We start from the raw sequence: 19,430 nt of genomic DNA on the forward strand, positions 1-19,430 counted from the left end.
CTGAGTGTTATATAACCTTTGTTCCTCTTATAATTTCCCTTTCAACATGATCTACTATTCTAGTCTCCCATCTTCTCATTTCCTTGTTGAATGCAAACAATATTTCACATGATTATTTCTGCTTTACTATGAGATTTACTCTGCCCACCCTTCCTCACCCTCAAACAACAGGATGATAGAAGGAAACCACAGATGATGCCCTGACCTTGTGCTAATGAAGTCTATTAGGAAATCCTCATTCACTGCTCCTGAAAGGACATTCCTGGGTGGGAGGTGTCCACAGGTCATAGCAGGGAAAGCTGGGTTTTATTTTCACTGTTCCCATCTTGGAGAAACACTCACAGGTGTAGTAAGGACAGCTTACCATAAAGCCATAATATGGAATGCTGAAGTACTGAAGCCAGGGAAACTGAGATCTTCTGGTTCCAAAATACAAAGACACACCTGAAAGAATCTGCACAGAACAAAACTATGAATTAGAAGAGTCCAGAGATTTCAGGAAAAATTATTCAGAAGATACCTTTTGAGATCTCTAGAAACTTCTCCACATTACTGCTGGGAAGAACTCTTGAAATCCTTTGCACTTATTCTAAACATTAACCTTCCTTTACATGTGTAAACCTCTGCCTGGCAAAGGATGTTCATGGTTTTAAGTTAATAAAAATATACTAACATCTATATTATATATTCCATTTATTTGAAAGATCCTTATTGTCAATACTTTGTACTTAACTTCCTCTGTACCAGTACACAATGGAAGATTAAGAAGTATACTTTTCTCTTGGTATGCAAGGGAGATCAACTCCAGGACACATGCATACAGATACCCAAATCTGCAGATACCCAAGGCCCTTTATTTCACAACAGCATAGTATTTGTGTGTAATTCCAAATAAATTCTTCATATTTAAATGTATATATATCCTTTGATTTTAAATTAGCTCCATATTTCTTATAATACCTAGTAGCATAGAAATGCTATGTATGTATTTTATACCATAGACATATAGCTTATACATACTAAATAGTTTAGAGAATAATGAATAAAAAAGAAAAATTATGCAGACACAGTACTTGTTTTGTAAGTTTTGTTTGTAGTCAATTGCATCTTATAATCCATAAAGTATGTATTTGAAGGGCTGACTGTACTCAATATTCTAATTATATCTCTACCATGTGTTACCCCTAAAAATCTTAGAAATCTAGAAACATATACAGAACATTCCTGAGCAACACATATCCCTCTCTACTTCCATACTTCAATAAGTGTTGTTATTTACAAAGTTTTCATGTTGTATCCATGATGTTAATAATAGTTTGGGCTTCAGAATTACAGGTTTCAGGTTACCCAAAGCCTAGAACTGATAAACAGCAGAATGCAGTGTAGTACAGCAGAATACATAGTGAATCTCTTAATTTAAAACTATGAAAAAGCAGTATTGTAATGCTGACTCAGGAAGGAATGCTGGAGATGAACTAGAGGGACTGCTAAGGAATCCACATAATACTTGTCCTAACTTGTACAGGGTATGTTGGGATATGCATAGCAATGATAGTGTTTGTGTACCTGCGCATATCAGAATTGACCTAACAAGTGCCTGATACATAATATGGCAATCCTGAATGAAATGCAATTTCATGACTAGCTTTTAAAATTCTACATGGAAACCTTTAAATAAAAAAATCAATCGAGTATCAAATAAAACAAAACATCTTATTTTATTGAAGTACATTTTTGTTACAGTAGATGATATAAAAACAAGACATCACTTTTTTAATGATATTCATATTCATATTCATCTCCAAATTCAGAAACAGAAGAACTCAACTTTGGCAATAGTGTGTGCTAAACTATGCTGGAATGGTTAAACCCAAATGAACCCCAATATTATGACAGCAGTGGAGGGAATTTGATAATTTGTTCAGTTTATCTGTTGATTCATCTAAGTGAGGGCAAGATTTAGGAGCATGATATATTAAGCAACTTTTTTAAAAGCATAAAACAGAAATATATTAATGTAAGAGATTCTCAGTAACCCATACAACAGGTGACCTAATACTATCGACTTTAGAATTTTCCAATAAATTTTAAAATGTTTTAAAAATGCAAGAGGCATCTGGCTAGACCCCCCTAATACACTTCTCAGGGAGCTTGACTTTCACCTTGGGGAGTAGTGAATCCAACCAAACCACATCTGCTGCTTACACAGCTGGCAGTTCTCTAACACCAGCATGAAAGGCAGGCAGAGAGCTATGTTTTTTTGTGAGGGAATCAGCCTATTTTTCTGGGTTTTGAAGTCCCAACCTATGAAGGTTTTATATGTCACCAAGAAGTCCCTTTCAAAAGCTCATTAGTAAGTACATGGAGCCAAAGTTAAGTAACTACATTAGAAACTGGCAAAAAAGACTGGATAAGAGGAAGAAGAAAAGTTGCACATTCTCTAATGTAAACTGTATTTCAATATATAATCTCCTTGAAGCATCAGAGGCCCACCCCACAATCCTCAAAGCTGGTTTTACATGACAGAAGGTGAAGGGACAAACAAGGAGAAAAATTCTGACCCAGAGAAGCACAGATCACACTCACCAGCATAAATGTAAAATAAGTGTCCACAACATTTCCTTGTATAGAGACTTTGCTATAACCTGCTGCTAGAGCCAGGGTCATGGAAATGGATGAAAAACCAAAAATAAGGAGGGTAAAGGTCATGACAAAGAAAGTCTCCATCCGTGGCTTTGATCCTTAAAGAAAAGAAGGATGAGTCCAGCTGGTAGAGCTCCCTGTGTACTTGGTAATATTTATTACGCAAATATCAGTATAATATTAAGCAAACAGTAAAAGAACAAAAATAATCATCCTTTGTCCTAACACCCTGGGTCACCAATTTCATTATTTGCCTCCATATAACTAAGAGGGGGTATCACTAAGTCCTCATAGACAAATTGCCACATGACTGTGATTGCGAATAGGGCTGTTAAGTTCTTAAAGTAGTTTATAATTATCATGAGCTAATGCTTTGTGTCATATGATCTGAAGATTTGGGAACAACTGCAAAAACACTGATAGGAGTTCAGGGCTCCAGATTCCATGAATAATTCTTATCACATACATATATTTCTAAACTGGAAAGTTTAAGCTCCATCAATGATTCAAACTCTATAGTGGGTTGTTAAAGAAACTTTTGTTGTGTGTGAATGTATGTGTTTGTATGTGTGTATCAGTGAAAATTATGGAAATGATAACTCAATGAGTCTAGGGTAAACCCAGAGTATAATTCACAAATGATATTGTCCACTTCATCAAACAAGTAATTTCATTAAATCAATGAACCCCGAAGTCATCATCTTTATCTAATTAGAAAAGTAAACATGAAGAGAATATAAGTGTATAATGATTTCTTATCTCTCTCTATATGTCTCTACAGATATTAGACGTAACACTTCCTATTGATATTTTATCTCTATATTGAAATATATACAGAGAGAGAAAAAAAACGTAGAAAAAGGCAATAAATATCCTGGCTCCTCTAATACAGTTTCAAATAATTTTATAAATTTGGACCATATTTGTGTAAAACACACGGCATCTGTATACTTTTATAAATGGTGATAGGTAAATTACCATTTTATAAGTATTTTTAATAGTTCAGTTGGGAAAAGTCTAGAAAAGAGTGTCCGCATTAACGAGCTATTTATAAAGTACTCAATAGACACATGCTTTCTCCCTTATAGATTGCTTTGCCATTTGGGGAACAAAATACACGTTTGCAAACAGAAGTTAACTTCTCCACATATCCAAAAGTAAAGACACATTCTCTTTGTCGTGTTACTTACCAGCCATAAAGTATAGTGTATAAATAAATATAAAACTTGTCAATATCATCTCGAGTAGTAAATCAAGCAAAAGACTTCCAAAGAAATAAGATGACACTCTGTAATACCCACTGATGGACTCATGCCTATAGAATAAAAATATACACCACACATGCCAGGTTAGTTTAAAAAGGCACAGCCAGGGGAGGGGAGGGGGGATAGTAGAGGATAGAAAAGGTAGCAGAATACAACAGTTAGTAATAGGGCATTATGTAAAATTGTGGATGTGTAACCGGTGTGATTCTGCAATCTGTATTTGGGGTAAAAATTGGGAGTTCATAACCCACTTGAATCTAATGTATGAAATATGATATTTCAAGAGCTTTGTAATGTTGTGAACAACCAATAAAAAAAAGAGAAAAAATAAAATAAAATAAAATAAAAAGGCACAGTCCAGATAAGATGCTGTTCAGACTCCTGCTGCCACCAGGTCTAACCCTGCACCTGCCCACAAGCTCTGTGCTCATCCCCCCATGACCTTCCCCATTGCAGGTGAATCCTCTCTGGGACATCAGCCCCATACTATGAACCTCTCTCATGGCAGCACTCTTCCTGCTTCTATCCCCTCTGGCCCCACATCACCCCTCCAGAAACACAGAGTCTGCATTTCCTCATTCTCCTCGGAGCCTCTGCTTTTGCTCTGAGGCTAGCTCACTGGAAAGGGCTAATATCAGTGGTAATAGAGGCTTGGTAAAAGAGGCTTTTCTGGCTTGGCTTGGCACTAGGTGCATGCCTGTAATCCCAGAGGCCCTCGAGTTGATACAGAAGGATTGCAAGTTTAAAGCCACCCTCAGCAAAAGAGAGGTGCTAAGCAACTCAGTGAGACTCTGTCTCTAAATAAAACACAAAATGGGCATGGGGAGGTGGCTCAGTGGTCAAAAGCCTTTGAATTCACTCCCCAGTACCCCTCCCCTCCAAAAAAGAAGCTTTTCTTCCTCCCACCAGTGAATATGAAGGTGAACTTGTTATACTCATGACAAAGAGAGTCTCCATCCATAGCTTTGATCCATGAAGAAAAGAAGGGATGAGTACAGCTGGTGTAGCTTCCTGTGTACTTGTGAATATTAATTGTGACAATATCAGTATAAATTAAGCAAACAGTAAAAGAACAAAAGAATCATCTCTATCCACCATAGATGAAGATCCTAAAACCTCTTTTCAAATCTATTCTAATGTTGAAGCAAGAAAATGATCATGCCTTTCAACAAGATACCCTTGTCAGATACCAAACCTTAATCTTTGCTATTCCTAATGCCTCTCTTTCCAAATTCCAAGCTCTTTCATCACTACCTTCATTCCTTCCCTCTGTGGTGATCCCACTCCTGGGCATGTAGGCACGGGCAAATCTCCTCCATCTTTGAAAACTACAATGAACAAAACCATCCTGCTCTTTCCTGTAAGGCTGCCCTCTGGCTCTCTCCATTCTTTGATCCACTCAGGGCTGCGCTTGGCCACATACTTTGTAAACTTCATATCCCATCTCCAATTTGATACTTAACACTTAAATATCTACCAAAACTCCTGAATTTTCCTAGAGAGGGACTTTATGATCTATTACTTTCTCAAAACCAAAGACAATTCTCAACCCTTTTATTCCTTACTTTCTCTGCAAAATGGGGACTTGCTGACCACACCCAAACCTTGATATTTTTTCCCTTAGTAGCAGACCTCATATGCTCTTGATTTTCCACTCAATTGAAGACTGTTTTTTCTCAAATAATATTGGTAAAAGCTTGTGTTGTACAAGATAGACACAATTTAAATATGACAATTTTAAACATAAGATATGGGAAAGAAATGAGAAGAAAATAAATTTTCCAGTTATCCCCATTATGAAATCCTTGGCCCAATTCTGGATGTGACCAGTTTGCCCACCAGGCTGCAATGCCCCTTCCCTGAACAGAGTCCAACTCACACAAACCGCTTCTTCTGGATCGTGAAGAGATCCACTGCCAATCTTCTTCTGCGACACAGGTAGACCATCAGGAAGAAGAGCATCAGTGCTCTGTCAAGAGAAAATGGGAATAAAAGCAGCTCAGTCAAATCAGAGCTCTTAGGTTGGTTTCTTCCCTCAGAACTCCTTCTAGAATTAATGTAAAATCAAAGACATTAAAAAAGTGGAACTTTTTCATTTAAACAGATAAGAAAGCATCACTACATCAGGGCTTTCCCTGAGTGTCCTCAGTGGTGCCCTGGTTACTCCACACTATAGTACATATTGAAATTTCTGTGTGGACTGCTGTGCACTGACTTGTATTCACTACAATTCATATGATAAAGAAATAACCTCCAATGCAATAGTACTGAGAGGTACATTTTTAAATTTTATTTTTAAATTTATTTTGTAAAGAAATGACAGTGGAATGCATTACAATTCGTATTACACATATAGACCACAATTTTTCATACCTCTGGTTGTATATAAAGTATGTTCACACCAATCCATATCTTCACACATGTACTTTGGATAATGATGTTCATCACATTCACCATCATTTCTAATCCTATGTCCCCTCCCTTCCCCTCCCACCCCTCTGCCCTATCTAGAGTTCATCTATTCCTCCCATTCTCTCATCCCTACCCCACTATAAGTCAGTTACATTATGTCAAAGAAAACATTTGGCACTTGTTTTTTTGAGATTGGTAACTTAAGTAATGAGGTTTAGGCAAGGTCATGAGAGTGGAGTTCCCATGATGGGACCAGTGCCCTGGTAAGAGCAAGAAACCCCAGAAACTCTATGCCATGAGAGATGCAGGGTGATGGCGCCATCTATAGGCAGATCTGGACCCTCTCAGGAACCTACTGCTGGAAGGGAGCTCTGAACCCAAACTCCCAGGATCTACAACTGAAACAAAACAAAGTTTTGTCCTGTAAGTCCCCGAGTCTGGTGCATTGCTATGACAGCCTGTGCTAATACTTAGGTTATAAAATACTTTCACCTTGAATTTAACTCACAAAATCCCGAGTATCATTCCTAATGTATGAAGAGAAACTTTAAGTTAAATAGAGCTCCAAAGGGTTAAGGTATTCAATTAAATTTGGTTTTGAAGTGAAGTAACAAAAGAGTAAAGGCATGTGGAAAGAAAATGCCAGAACTACACAAGACCACAAGAAAGCCTGGACACCATCCTTGATTTGGAACAACCACCTTCCTATGGGGTTCCAAAGTGATAAAAATATCAAACTGATGTTTATTCATAATAAAAATCAATTTGACCACCGGTGTGAAGACTGTTAATATGTATATCAGTAAAATAATTGAGGATTAGCAAGAAAAGTGTTCGGCTAGTTTATATTTCAAGTGAAATAAGGATTTCATGGGAGTTTGTCAACATCCTTAAAACATGGGCTTCCCTGCCTAATCAGACACCTAAACTGATATTACTATAAACATGTAAAGAGAGGATATATGTACATCATTTAAATTACTTAAAAACAAGAGAAAGTTTTCCAAATGTAAACACAAGTGAACAATTCCAACTGCCTTAAAGAGTTTATAGAAAATTTTTTATTCATGCACATGAGAATGTTTATTTGAAACCTATACATCATCACGCTTTCCCAGACTATATCCATGTTATAAAACAGCTATCCTCCCTACAAGCAGTAAGTACACTTTACTTCATTCAGATATGGGTGTGAATGTGTACTTTTAATTTAAATAAACACTCTACATCACCTCAAACCACCCACTTAAGTCCATCCTTTTCTACAACAGCCTCTCATCAACAGAAAATTATGGTGCAGCCTGGCTTCTCTAGAGAGATATTTATCACACCTAAGAAATGAAGAACTAAGAGTGCAGGCTGTTTTAAATATGAAAATTCATCAATAATTAAAAAGAATGGAAAATAGTCAGGTGCAAGAGACAAATGGCCAAATAAGTTTTAGTACATAGTAAACCTAATATCAAGCTGAAGGTCCATGGGGAAACAATGGAATAGAAGAAAAATTCAATTAAATTTTTTCTCACATTTAACGATACAGTAATATTCATAATTCTGAAAAAGAAAACAGTAAAATCCTTTCTAAGACAGAAGATGATTTACTTCATAATAAACAGGTTTTAATATAAAAAATGTTTAATGCACTCAATGATTTTTAAGGTGGCAATTCATGTGCCATGTATAAATAAAGATCAGATTTATTTTTATTTGTAAATTGACAAACTATACTCATACATTTGTGGGGCACAAAGTGAAGTTATCCTTCAAGAATTCAATGCTAGTTGGGTATGGTGGCTTATACCTGTATTCTCAGGCACTCAGGAGGCTGCATCAGGAAGATCACAAGTTTAAGGCCAACCTCAGCTATTTAGGGAGGCCCAAATCAACTTAATGAGACTCTGTCTCAAAAAATGAAAAGGACTGAGAAAAAAACATCCCTAGATAGTAAAGTGTCAAAGAATAATTAAATGAGTCTATTATGGAGATCCATTACTTTTAAAGTTCATATACTTTAATTTTCATCATTTTTATGGTGAGAACATTTGGAGTTTATGCTCAGCAATTTTGAATTCTACACTATTATGTACTGCATTCACCACCCTGTTCAATGTATCTCAATAAAAAGCAGATCCTATTCTTCCTGCCTTCCTGAGATTTGTACCTTTGACCTTCACATACACCATTCTGGCATACACCATTCTACTCTGTCTTTAAAAGACTAAAAGTGTCAGAATTTACATATAAGCAAGAACATGTGGCTTTTGTCTTTCTCAGTCTGGATCGTTTTACTTAGGATAACGTTCTCAATTTTGTCTATGGTGTCACAAATGGTAAAATTCCTTTTCCTGTGGCTGAACAGCATTCCCTGGGGCATTCACCCATTTTCCTTATCTGTTTGTTAGCTGTCAGACACTTAGATTGATGTCCAAATTGACTGTTGTGCACAGGGCTACAATGAACACGGGAGCACAGATCCCTCTTCAACTAATTGACTTCAAATATTTTGTGTGAACACCCTGAAGTGGGATTAATAGATCCATTTTTTTTTTTTTAAAAAACATCATTTTCCTAATTTGTTTACCTGTCGAAACAACACATTAAGGCTAGAAAGTCAAAGTGGCTCACGCTCTACACAGGATTCAAACCCAGTTCCTCAGTTACATAGGTAAGAGGAATTGCTAAGATACCACTTGATTCCAAGAACAGTCGTAAACCACTGGCCTTCACAGCAATGTCAAATGAAGGATGGATATTCCTGCCCAAAGAAAGTTCTAACCCCCTGGTTCCAAAGAAGCTAAGACTTCATTTTCTTACCCAAACAGTCATCACTAATCACCTGATCATCCAAAGCAGAGGTAAATGAACCATACACACAGAGGCTACTCTCACATAGTCCAAATATTCTAAAAACATAGGTAATGATAGTAAAAAATGCAAATTAAAATAATGTTAGTGTCCAATTTCTCCAGAAAACATCTGAAGAAACAACTACACTCATGAATTTCTCTGAAGTTTTTGACCTAAAGCTGTGATGGTCAGGTTTTCACTTCTTTCAAACTGCAGTTGATGACAGATTCCTCAACACAGTCTTCTTGCTGCACAGTATACATGTTTCATGGCCTCAAAACCCTGTGATTTTGCTGAGCTTTGTTAAGAAATAGCATATACACAGGGTACAGACACTAACAGTTGTAAAAAAAAAAAAAAAACAAAACCAAAAAACAAATCCAGAGATCTCTTCCTGAAGAAGGTAAAAAAGTGACTTAACTCTGGAAAACAGCTGTAATAGTCATCTTTTTGTAAGAAAACACCATCTACTTCAACAAAAAGGAAAATTCACTTTAATAAATAAATTGAAATAAAGAATTTTTATGGTTATTTTTCATTCAAAAACAATTTGCCTGTATCCAGAGTTCACTTCAGGCTTTTGGTATGCATCTTGCTGCTGAAACACAGGAGGCTTTTTTAAAAACTGACATATCTTCCTTTTTTTTTTTCCTTAGTCTTTTCCTTTCCTCCTTCCCTACCTGTGGGGATCAAGATTAACACTGTTTCTCCCCCAGGATGGTTGTCATGTCCTTCAATTCTTGGGTTCAATTTCCAGTACAAAAACAAAAACAAAACAAAACATCAAACAAAACACCATCTCATTATTTGGATCAGCATCAGCATCTGGGACAAAGACCAAGCTCCACAGTTCTCAACAGTAAAATGGGGGTGAGACCACCCACTTCTCTGGCCCTTGTGAGTTAACATTAGCCACAGATGTCAAGCATGAAGCTCAGTGCCTAGTGAGAAGTGCTTCTGTATACATGAATTGTGATGAGAACCATGAATTCTGGAATGTTGATAATCTATGTTTAGAACATGAGCAGCTGTTTAAAATGACACCCAGGAATAGAGTTTTAAGGGCACATTATGACTGAAACTAGAAAGGAGCATGACACTAACATAAGTGCTTTCCATACAGAGTTAGGAATAACTGATTCCCATCCATACATCTTACACTCCCAAGTCATACAAACACCAAAATTGAGGAAACTCACAAACCACCAAAAAATCAGAGCAAAAGTATATTTGAAAATCAAAAACATCTCAGCATAAAAAGCATTATGATCTGAGTGCAAAAAAACCCCACAAAATAGAATAAAATATTTATAAATCGTATATCTGAAAATGAATGAATAATCCATAACTATAAAGAATTCCAATCATCATCAACAACAAAACACCCCAAAACCAAAGAATGCAACTTAAAAATTGGCAAAGGACTAAAAACAAACATCTCTCCAAAGATCATGTGGATCTCTGTTATTTGAAAACAAAGTAAGTTTTTGTGAGAATGAGAAGATATTGTAACTTTATTGCTGTTAAGAATGTAAAATGCAGTAGGAGAGGCTTTGGCAGGTATTCAAAAAATTACCACATGACCCAGCAATTCCACTGCTGGGTATCTGCCCCAAATGACTGTTGAAAGAAAGATTCAGACAAGTGTGTGCCCACCCATAGCAACATGACTATAGGAGCTCAAAGGTATAAGCAACCCTGATTTTCAGCAATGGATTAATGGATAAATAAAATGTTGTTTCTACACATATATTATTTGGCTTTAAAAAAAGAATATAACCCATGCTTCAACTGGAAGAAACTTAAGGACTTTATGCTGAGGAAAATAAGGCAGTCATGAAAAGACAAGTTTTGTATGACTTCACATTGATAAGTTTCCTAGAATGGCCACATGCAGAGACAGAAAGTTGCAGATGGTTGCAGAGGTGGCAATGATGATTATGGGTAGTTACTCTAAGGTGGGTTGAAGATTTCACCTGAGAAGATAAAGAAATGGTCGGCAGTTGGATGGTGTTGACAGGTGACAACATAAATGGACATTTTGGCACTAAACTGTGCACTTCAAAATGGTTAGGATATGTCCGTGATGTGTAATTTATACACGTACATACATATGTGAAACCGAAAATTAACTCTTCCATTCACATTTCAATACACTATCTGATCCTACCCCATAATAAAACAGCAATGTTTACCATGTATTGTCATAAATTCAAATTCTGAATGGATTTTCATTAGTTTCATCAAAGTAAGAGCATTTTCACAAAATTGAGATTCAATGGGAGTTCATAACCCACTTGAATCTAATGTATAAAATATGATATGTCAAGAGCTTTGTAATGTTTTGAACAACCAATATAAGTAAATAAATAAATAAATAAATAAATAAATAAATAAAATAGAAATTATAAAATTCAAAAAAAAAAAAAAAAACAAAATTGAGATTCAAATTTGCTTACCTATTTCGGATTTCAGTACAATCATCTCTCAGCAAAAGGATAATGGTGCCTGTAACCAGTCCCAAAACCAATGTGACAATTATCTTTTCAAAGAGAAAAATGAAAATTAGAAAGAAAAAATTTCAATTACACGTAAAACTTATTACCTAGTCAAATCTCTCCACTGAAATACACACTTTTTACATGGATTGGCCAGAGTAACTGGGGAATTATCAGACAGTGGTTATTATTAAAACATTTTCTAAATTAAATTGAGAATGTCAGGATTCTGTGTTTTGGGTACTGAGAGGACAAGACAGCAGATGACTAGACGAGATAAGAATCTTCCCAGTGTCTACCAATCTCTGTCCACAAATACCATACAGGGTAGCTGTGTGAGGAAGGCATATGAGGGAGATGTTTTGGGAACAAAATAAGAATGCTGACTTAAACTGAATTTTCAACTTTCATGCCAGTGAATGTGCACAGCTTTAAATTTTAAGAGATTCAAATTAAAACAAGATGACTTCACTCTAATTGTGAGAAATAAAGGAAATTTCAGGGCTGTGGATGTAGCTTAGCAATAGACTGCTTGCCTACCATGTGCCAGACCTGAGGTTTGATCCTCATCACTGCAAAGTACAGAAATACATAAAATTTTAATGCCACATTCAAATTCTAAGAATGGAATTTTGAATGATAAGGAAGAAGTGGAATGCACCTAGCTAACATGTGGGGAATCCCCACCAGCACAGGAAAAGTGCATTGTCACTGTCACCAAAGTACTTGGCCAGATGGGGTTACCCAAATCCGCCCATTACCATCTCTGCTCATATTTCTTGTCTTTCATTCCCAGCCCATGAGACTTACAGATAACTTGACACACCTGAGCTGCCAATTCTTTGCCTTTCCCACCCATCTTCACCTACTCAGTCTATATACCTCCCAGAGAAAATGGAATAATATTACATTTCCTCTTAGAATAAAAACTCTCTTAAAGGTGCTTCAGTTAGAAAAAGATCAGGGTTACATTAGAACATATTTTATGTAAGGAATTCTTACAATTATGTGAGTTAAATATAATAATACAGGAGATAGGAATGTAAAGAAAACTAAATACCTACCAGTTATCTTGCAATAATCAAAGTTTTAAAAAATATCTCAATATTACAACAGTATCAAGCCATGAACTAATTGGTAATGGATACTTGGCAAAAATGCAGGCAACATGCAAGGAAAGAACAATGAATTGTAAAGAATAATTTGTGAAGACCGGACTCTGGAAAGAAGATTAGTGAAATGTTTCACCAATGAAATGTCCTTTGCTAATAATACAGAAATTTGGGGTGGGCGTAGGAATCCATTCCCCTGCTGTATCCCCTAAGACCCTCAGAATCAGTTCATTATTACAACTAATCAAGTTTCCAAAATCTATGCTAATGGCTCTACCAACATGCAGCATGTGCATCTATGCAAGAGTCTATGCTTTCCCATTGTATAACTGTCAAGATATTCAGACTTCAAATTAGACACTCTGCATCCTTCATTTCTCTTGCATTCACACTTCATTTCTTTCACTGACTGAATATTATCATTTGGATATTCCTTAGTGATTTTTAGCCAGTTTTCAAATATATTGACAAAATGATGAATCCATAATCATTCCATGCTTTTAAGAAGTTCACATGTATTGTATCTTCTTGCATGAAGAAAAACAAAGCCATTGAGTAAACTGAACATTTCACAACAGAGTAGATGAACCTAACTATGAGCTTTTTGTATATGTACAAATGGTCTCTGTTCAAAACAGATGAAGATGAGGAATTCTTCAACTATTCATTCTCCCTTTTTCCAGAAGTATTTAAACAACACATCTCAAGATATGGATTGATAGATATTTGTAGCTTGCACTAAAAAAATTAAAAATTGAATGCATAATATTTAGCAAGAAGAGTGAAGCCGGTGGTATTACTATTCCAGACCTTAAACTATACTACAGAACAATAGTAACAAAAACAGCATGGTATTGGCACCAAAACAGACTGGCAGACCAATGGTACAGAATAGAGGACACAGAGACAAACCCACATAATTATAGCTATCTCATATTAGACAAAGGTGCCAAAAACATATATTGGAGAAAAGATAGCCTCTTCAACAAATGGTGCTGGGAAAACTGGAGCTCCACATGTAACACAATGAAATTAAACCCCTATCTCTCACCATGCATAAAACTCAAAGTGGATCAAGGACCTAGGAATTAAACCAGAGATCTTGTGTCTATTGGAAGAAAAACCAGGCCACATCTTCATTATGTTGTATTAGGCCCCAACTTTCTTAATAAGACTCCTATAGCACAAGAATTAAAACCACTAATTCATAATTGGGATGGATTCAAGCTAAAAATCTTCTTCTCAGCAAAAGAAACAATCAGTGAGGTGAATAGAGAACCTACAGAATTGGAGCAAATCTTTACTACAAGCCCATCAGATAGAACACTAACTCTAGGATATATAAAGCACTCAAAAACCTTAACACCAAAAAAAAAATAATAATCCAATCAATAAATGAGCCAAGTACCTGAACAGACACTTCACAAAAGAGGATATACAATCAATCAATAAATATATAAAAAATATTCATCATCACTAGCAATTAGAAAAATGTGAATCAAAACTATTTGCATAAGATTACTTATGCAAACTAAAGATTTCCACTCACTCCAGTCAGAATGGCAGCTATTAAGAATATAAACAACAGTAAGTCTTGGTGAGGATGTGGGGAAAAAGGCACACTTATACATTAGGATCACAAATTTATGCAGCTAATATGGAAAGCAGTATAGAGACTACTTGGAAAACTTGGAATGGAACCACCATTTGACCCAGCTGTTCCACTCTTCCGTTTATACCCAAAGGACCTAGAAACAGCATACTACAGGGACATAGCCACATCAATGTTTATAGCACCACAATTCATAATAGCTAAATTGTGGAGCCAACCCAGACGCCCTTCAGTAGATGAATGGATAGGGAAACTTTGGTATATATACACAGAGGAACATTATTCAGCACTAAAAGAGAATAAAATCATGGCATTTGCAGGTAAATGGATGGATTCAGAGAATAGAATGCTAAGTGACGTAAGCCAATCCTCAAAACCCCAAAGCTGAATATATCCTTTGTTATGAGGATGCTGTCTCATAATGGCAATGGTGCTCAGAGCATGGGAGGAATGGAGGAACTTTAGATAGGGGAAAGGGGCAGGGGAGGAAGGAAGGGGGTTTGGAGGTAGGAAAGATGGTGAAATGAGTTAGACATCATTACCATAAGTACATGTATGAAGACATGGATGGTGTGAAAATATTTGGGTACAACCAGAGACTTTAAAAATTGTGTTCTATATGTGTAATATAAAATGAATTGCATTCTGGTATCATATATAACAAATTGGAATAAATAATTTAATTAAAAAATTGAATGCATAGTCAAATATTTAGTATGCAAATATAGGCAATGAATCTCAGAGAGATTAAGGAGAATGTTGTCAAAGTAGACTTACATGAACAATAAACCTTTTTTTTCAAATAATCCATTCATTCCTATACATTCTCAACATATCTGGTTAAATGTCAAGTCTGAATCATGTCAACAAATAACTAGTTTACAACAAAATACAAAAAATCAGGCAATAAATTAAGGAATGTCACCAGGAAAGCATTAGTTTTGATTTGAATTTTTCTAATTGCTAGAAATAATGAATATTTTTTTCATATATTTGTTGATTGATTGTATATCTTCTACATTTAAATAACTCCATTTCACAAAACTTACAAAAATAAAAATCATACAAGATTAAGGACTCGATGTCAGAGCCAGGCATGGTGGCACATGCCTGTACTCCTGGTGTACTGAGAGGCTAAGACAGGAGGATGGCAAATTTAAAGTCAGCCTCAGAAATTTACCAAGGCCCTAAAACACATAGCATCACCCTGTCTTAAAAAAATGTGAAAAGATGTGGGAATATGTCTCAGTGGTATAGCCTCCCAGTATTAAATCCTCAGTACCAAACAAAACAAAACCAAACCCCACTTATATCAAGGATCAGTAAACTATGGGCCAAAACCCAATAGTTTGGTTTTTCCATTTTTTTTATTTGGGAGGTAAAAGGTCAAGAATAATATTTATTTTAATAAGAATTTCAAAATCAGTGTCCTTAAATAAAGTTTATTGGAATGCTGCAATGTTCATTTGCTCATATGTTAGCTATGGCTGCTTTAATCATGAAATGGCAGAGTAGACTTTGTGAAACAAATGACATATGTGGCCATGAAAGTCTAAAACGATTAACTTCTGAGCCTTTACCTAAAAGGGTAAAGGTTTGCCTGCTCCTGAGCTAACATTTCAACATTTAAAATTTTGAACAAGGTTCTTCCCTTATGGTAGAGACTATTGCTTCCCTGAACATTGCTGGAATTGCTTTTGGAGAACCGAGTTCAATGATGAGACAAGTAGGCTGAATGTGCTACCTGGAGGCTCTGAGCCTGCTGTTAGACTCTTAAGGAAGCCTAAGGCCCACACATGCACACCTGGTGTAAAAACACCTGTGTTCTAATAACATCTTGCCCAGAACACCATATGTTTCTTGGATAAAACACTTAAAAATCAGTTTTAGAGACATGTTAGAAAAGCCTAATGAATAACACTCTGAAGAATCAGCTTATTATACTGCATCTTCCTGTTGAACAATGGGCTACCAAAGTTAATGCATCTAATTGGCCTGACATTTTTCCAAATGATGTCAAATCGATGATCTAAGAATAAAATATTGTCCTTGAACAATGGGACACAAAACTGCTTGATAGAAATGCCAAGTCACATAGACAAAGGAAGTCTGAAACAATGAACATCATCACTGAAATGGGGATACAGGCCCTCAGGTACACCTGGAGAGCAATAATACTTAAATATGAAAATGTGGTGCTTATGCTGAGAAGTCAGCTTATTAAGCCAACAACATGCCATATCTTAATACACAGAAATGCAATGATTGACAATGAAAATATCAATAAAATAATAACCAGCTAAATTGATTTCCCTAATTTATTTCCCTACAAATGTTGGACAATAATAACCAGCTAAATTGATTTCCCTACAAATGTTGGACAAATTAACTGAAGGAACAGTGTTTTGTGTGACATAGGGATTAAGATTAACTAATAAATAGACAAGAGATATAGCCCAATAGCAGAGCACTGGCTTAGCATGTGTGAAGTTCTGAGTTCAATCCTCAGTATTGCAACAAAAAAACAAACAAACAAAACAAAATAAAATAAAAACCTGGAGGACTGAAAACACCTACCACACAGAAGATCAAAAGGAGAAAAGAACACCATCATATCTTATTTAAGGCAATTAACCTCACCATTAATATTCTTGTTGTATCTGGTTACTTCCTGTGCATAAACCACACATACTTTGAGTTATCTATTGCTTTGCCAATATTAAAATCTCTCAATGACCAGCGTCAATCCTAAGGAATAGCATTCTGCCTACAGTCTCCTCCCTCAGACAGTGGACAGAACAAACTACCTTCAGGAATATAAATGACACTGGGTTCCTTCAACACCTGATTTTATTGGCAAATCAATCCTCTTCTCCCTGTTTTGAGCCTTCTCTCTTCTTCATTTCTATGATTTCTCTCTTTCCTTCTGCATAGTTCATCCTACCATCTGACATAGTCTGTATTTTCTTTATTCATCTATCATTTCCCTTTCTTCATATGGAAAAAAGATCTACACAAGCAGAGATTTTTATTTTTACTTATTTCATTCACTAGTGTAGTAGAGTCTCCAAATGGAACACATGATATTTCAATGTATCTTTGGAATGAGTCAAAAAATGACAATGGACAGCTCTCAGAAAATTCCATATGTGGTTGATAATATCTGTCTGAACATTTTTAACAAATAAAATTTTGACTAACATTATCCATTACATTGTGTATATGTATATATATATCATCAACATTTTTGAGTTATATAGTACAAAAGCCATTTAAAGAGCTTTACATGAGTAAAAACTCAATTGCTTTTTACCTGTTGTGTTTCTCAACTTTTCACTGTGACAAAAATAAAAATTTAAAATACCAAGAAAGAACATGTTACGGTTAGACATTAGATGTCCCCCAAAAGCTCCTATGATAATACAGGAAAATTCACTGGTGAATGATTGAATTGGGTAATCTAATTTATCTGTCCTAGTTTGAATGGACTGACTGGGCACTAACTGCATGCAGGTGGGCTGTGGCTAAAAGAGATGAGTCACTGGCAGTAAAGCAGAGGGTGCCCTGAAAGCATTGTTCTTCCTGCAGCCCTGCTCCCTCTCTCTACTTCTTGACCCCATCATGAGCTGGACAGCATTTTATGCTGAGCCCTTGCCTCATCATGGGCCCAGAACAATGCAGTCACTTCTCTATGAATTGAAACTTCTGAAACCATGATCCCCAAATAAATGTTTTTTTTTTTTTTCTCTAAGTTGTTTTTGTCAGGATCCTGGTCACAGCAACATGAAAACCAAGTAAGAGAGAAATTTTATTTTGACTCACAGTTTTAGACATGTCAGTTCAGATTCTGCTGGTTTAAGAGTAAGGTGGGGCAGAACTTCAAGGCATGTGGGTGTGAAGGCTGATAGCTGCTCATCTCATGGCAGTCCGGAAACAGAGCAAGGAAGGTGTCAGCGACAACATAACACTTCCAAGGCAGGTAACCTTGACCTACTTCCTCTCACTAGATCCTGATTGGTACAGCTTACATCACCTCCTATAATGTCATCAAATTATGAATCCATCAAAGGATTAGTCCGTTGATTATGTCAAATGATACAGCCACTTCCAGAGAGCCCTACCTCTGAATATTGTTCCTTTGGAGACCAACCTTCAACCATGAGTTTTGGGGGACTATTGATATCAAAGATAATACACTAGATTGATTGGCTGTTTCTAAAATCCAAACAGAGGGGGCATGACAAATAAATGGAAGGATGGGTGGAAGAAAAAAGAATCCTGCATAAATCCATATTAGAAACAAATAGCTCTCACATGGGTATTTCACAGCATAATTGGAAGAATTTGTCACTTACCTCATTTATACAGTGCTGGGGATTACCCGCAAAGCTTTGGAATGAACGCTTGGTGAGACTAATAAGCTGATGACCAAAGGAGGTGACATAAGGAATCTCCTTCCTGACCCAGCACCTCTTATTCTCATCCCTTTTGAATTCATGCAGTTCAGTTTTTATGTCTTTGTAGAAAGTGGACTTGGCAAAATTATTAGCTAATTCTTTTATCTGTGAATCATCTGTTTTTGAAGGCATTTCAGTCTTGTTAGCTTTGGAATGGAAGAGGATAACAGGTCACAGATTACTGCATAGAGTACTAACTCATTATAAACAAATTACTCCTGATTTCACAAGTTTTCTCTTGACCTTTTATTTGTACAATTCCTATGTTTTGAAGCTTGAGTACAAAAAGGAATTAGCATGTACATTCACAAATAAAAATGCCCACAGCACTCACTGACAATGTCTATTTGCTCATCACATTAATATGTAAATTCACAAGGTCATGTTTTCATGAATCACCTCTTTGCTAAACCTCAGGCAAAAAATGTGAAAATGTGAAATGTTCATATACCTTCATGTTCTTCTGACTCTCTCTTTATTACACCATGAAAGAAGTCCAGGAATATTTCTGCAGGATTAGTGTAGAATTCACAGGGAAAACCTACAAAATAAGACACCCCAAGAACTCAAGCTGATAGTCTTGG

At 36.0% G+C, this 19,430-nt stretch overlaps 1 protein-coding gene across 1 annotated transcript in view; it reads right to left on the minus strand.

Annotated features, from left to right (window-relative positions):
- Positions 1-3,321: 3,321 nt before the first annotated feature.
- Positions 3,322-19,430, minus strand: part of LOC120892248 (broad substrate specificity ATP-binding cassette transporter ABCG2-like) — a 41,022-nt gene continuing 24,913 nt past the window's right edge. The window contains exons 8-12 of the mRNA XM_078020729.1: positions 18,745-18,992; positions 11,627-11,709; positions 5,788-5,877; positions 3,834-3,958; positions 3,322-3,350 (exon numbers count right to left, since the gene is read on the minus strand). Of these exons, the coding sequence (XP_077876855.1) occupies positions 3,322-3,350; positions 3,834-3,958; positions 5,788-5,877; positions 11,627-11,709; positions 18,745-18,992 (575 nt within the window). The remainder of the gene's footprint in view (positions 3,351-3,833; positions 3,959-5,787; positions 5,878-11,626; positions 11,710-18,744; positions 18,993-19,430) is intronic.

This window comes from Ictidomys tridecemlineatus, chromosome 9, assembly GCF_052094955.1.
Source record: "Ictidomys tridecemlineatus isolate mIctTri1 chromosome 9, mIctTri1.hap1, whole genome shotgun sequence".
Lineage (NCBI taxonomy): Eukaryota > Metazoa > Chordata > Mammalia > Rodentia > Sciuridae > Ictidomys > Ictidomys tridecemlineatus.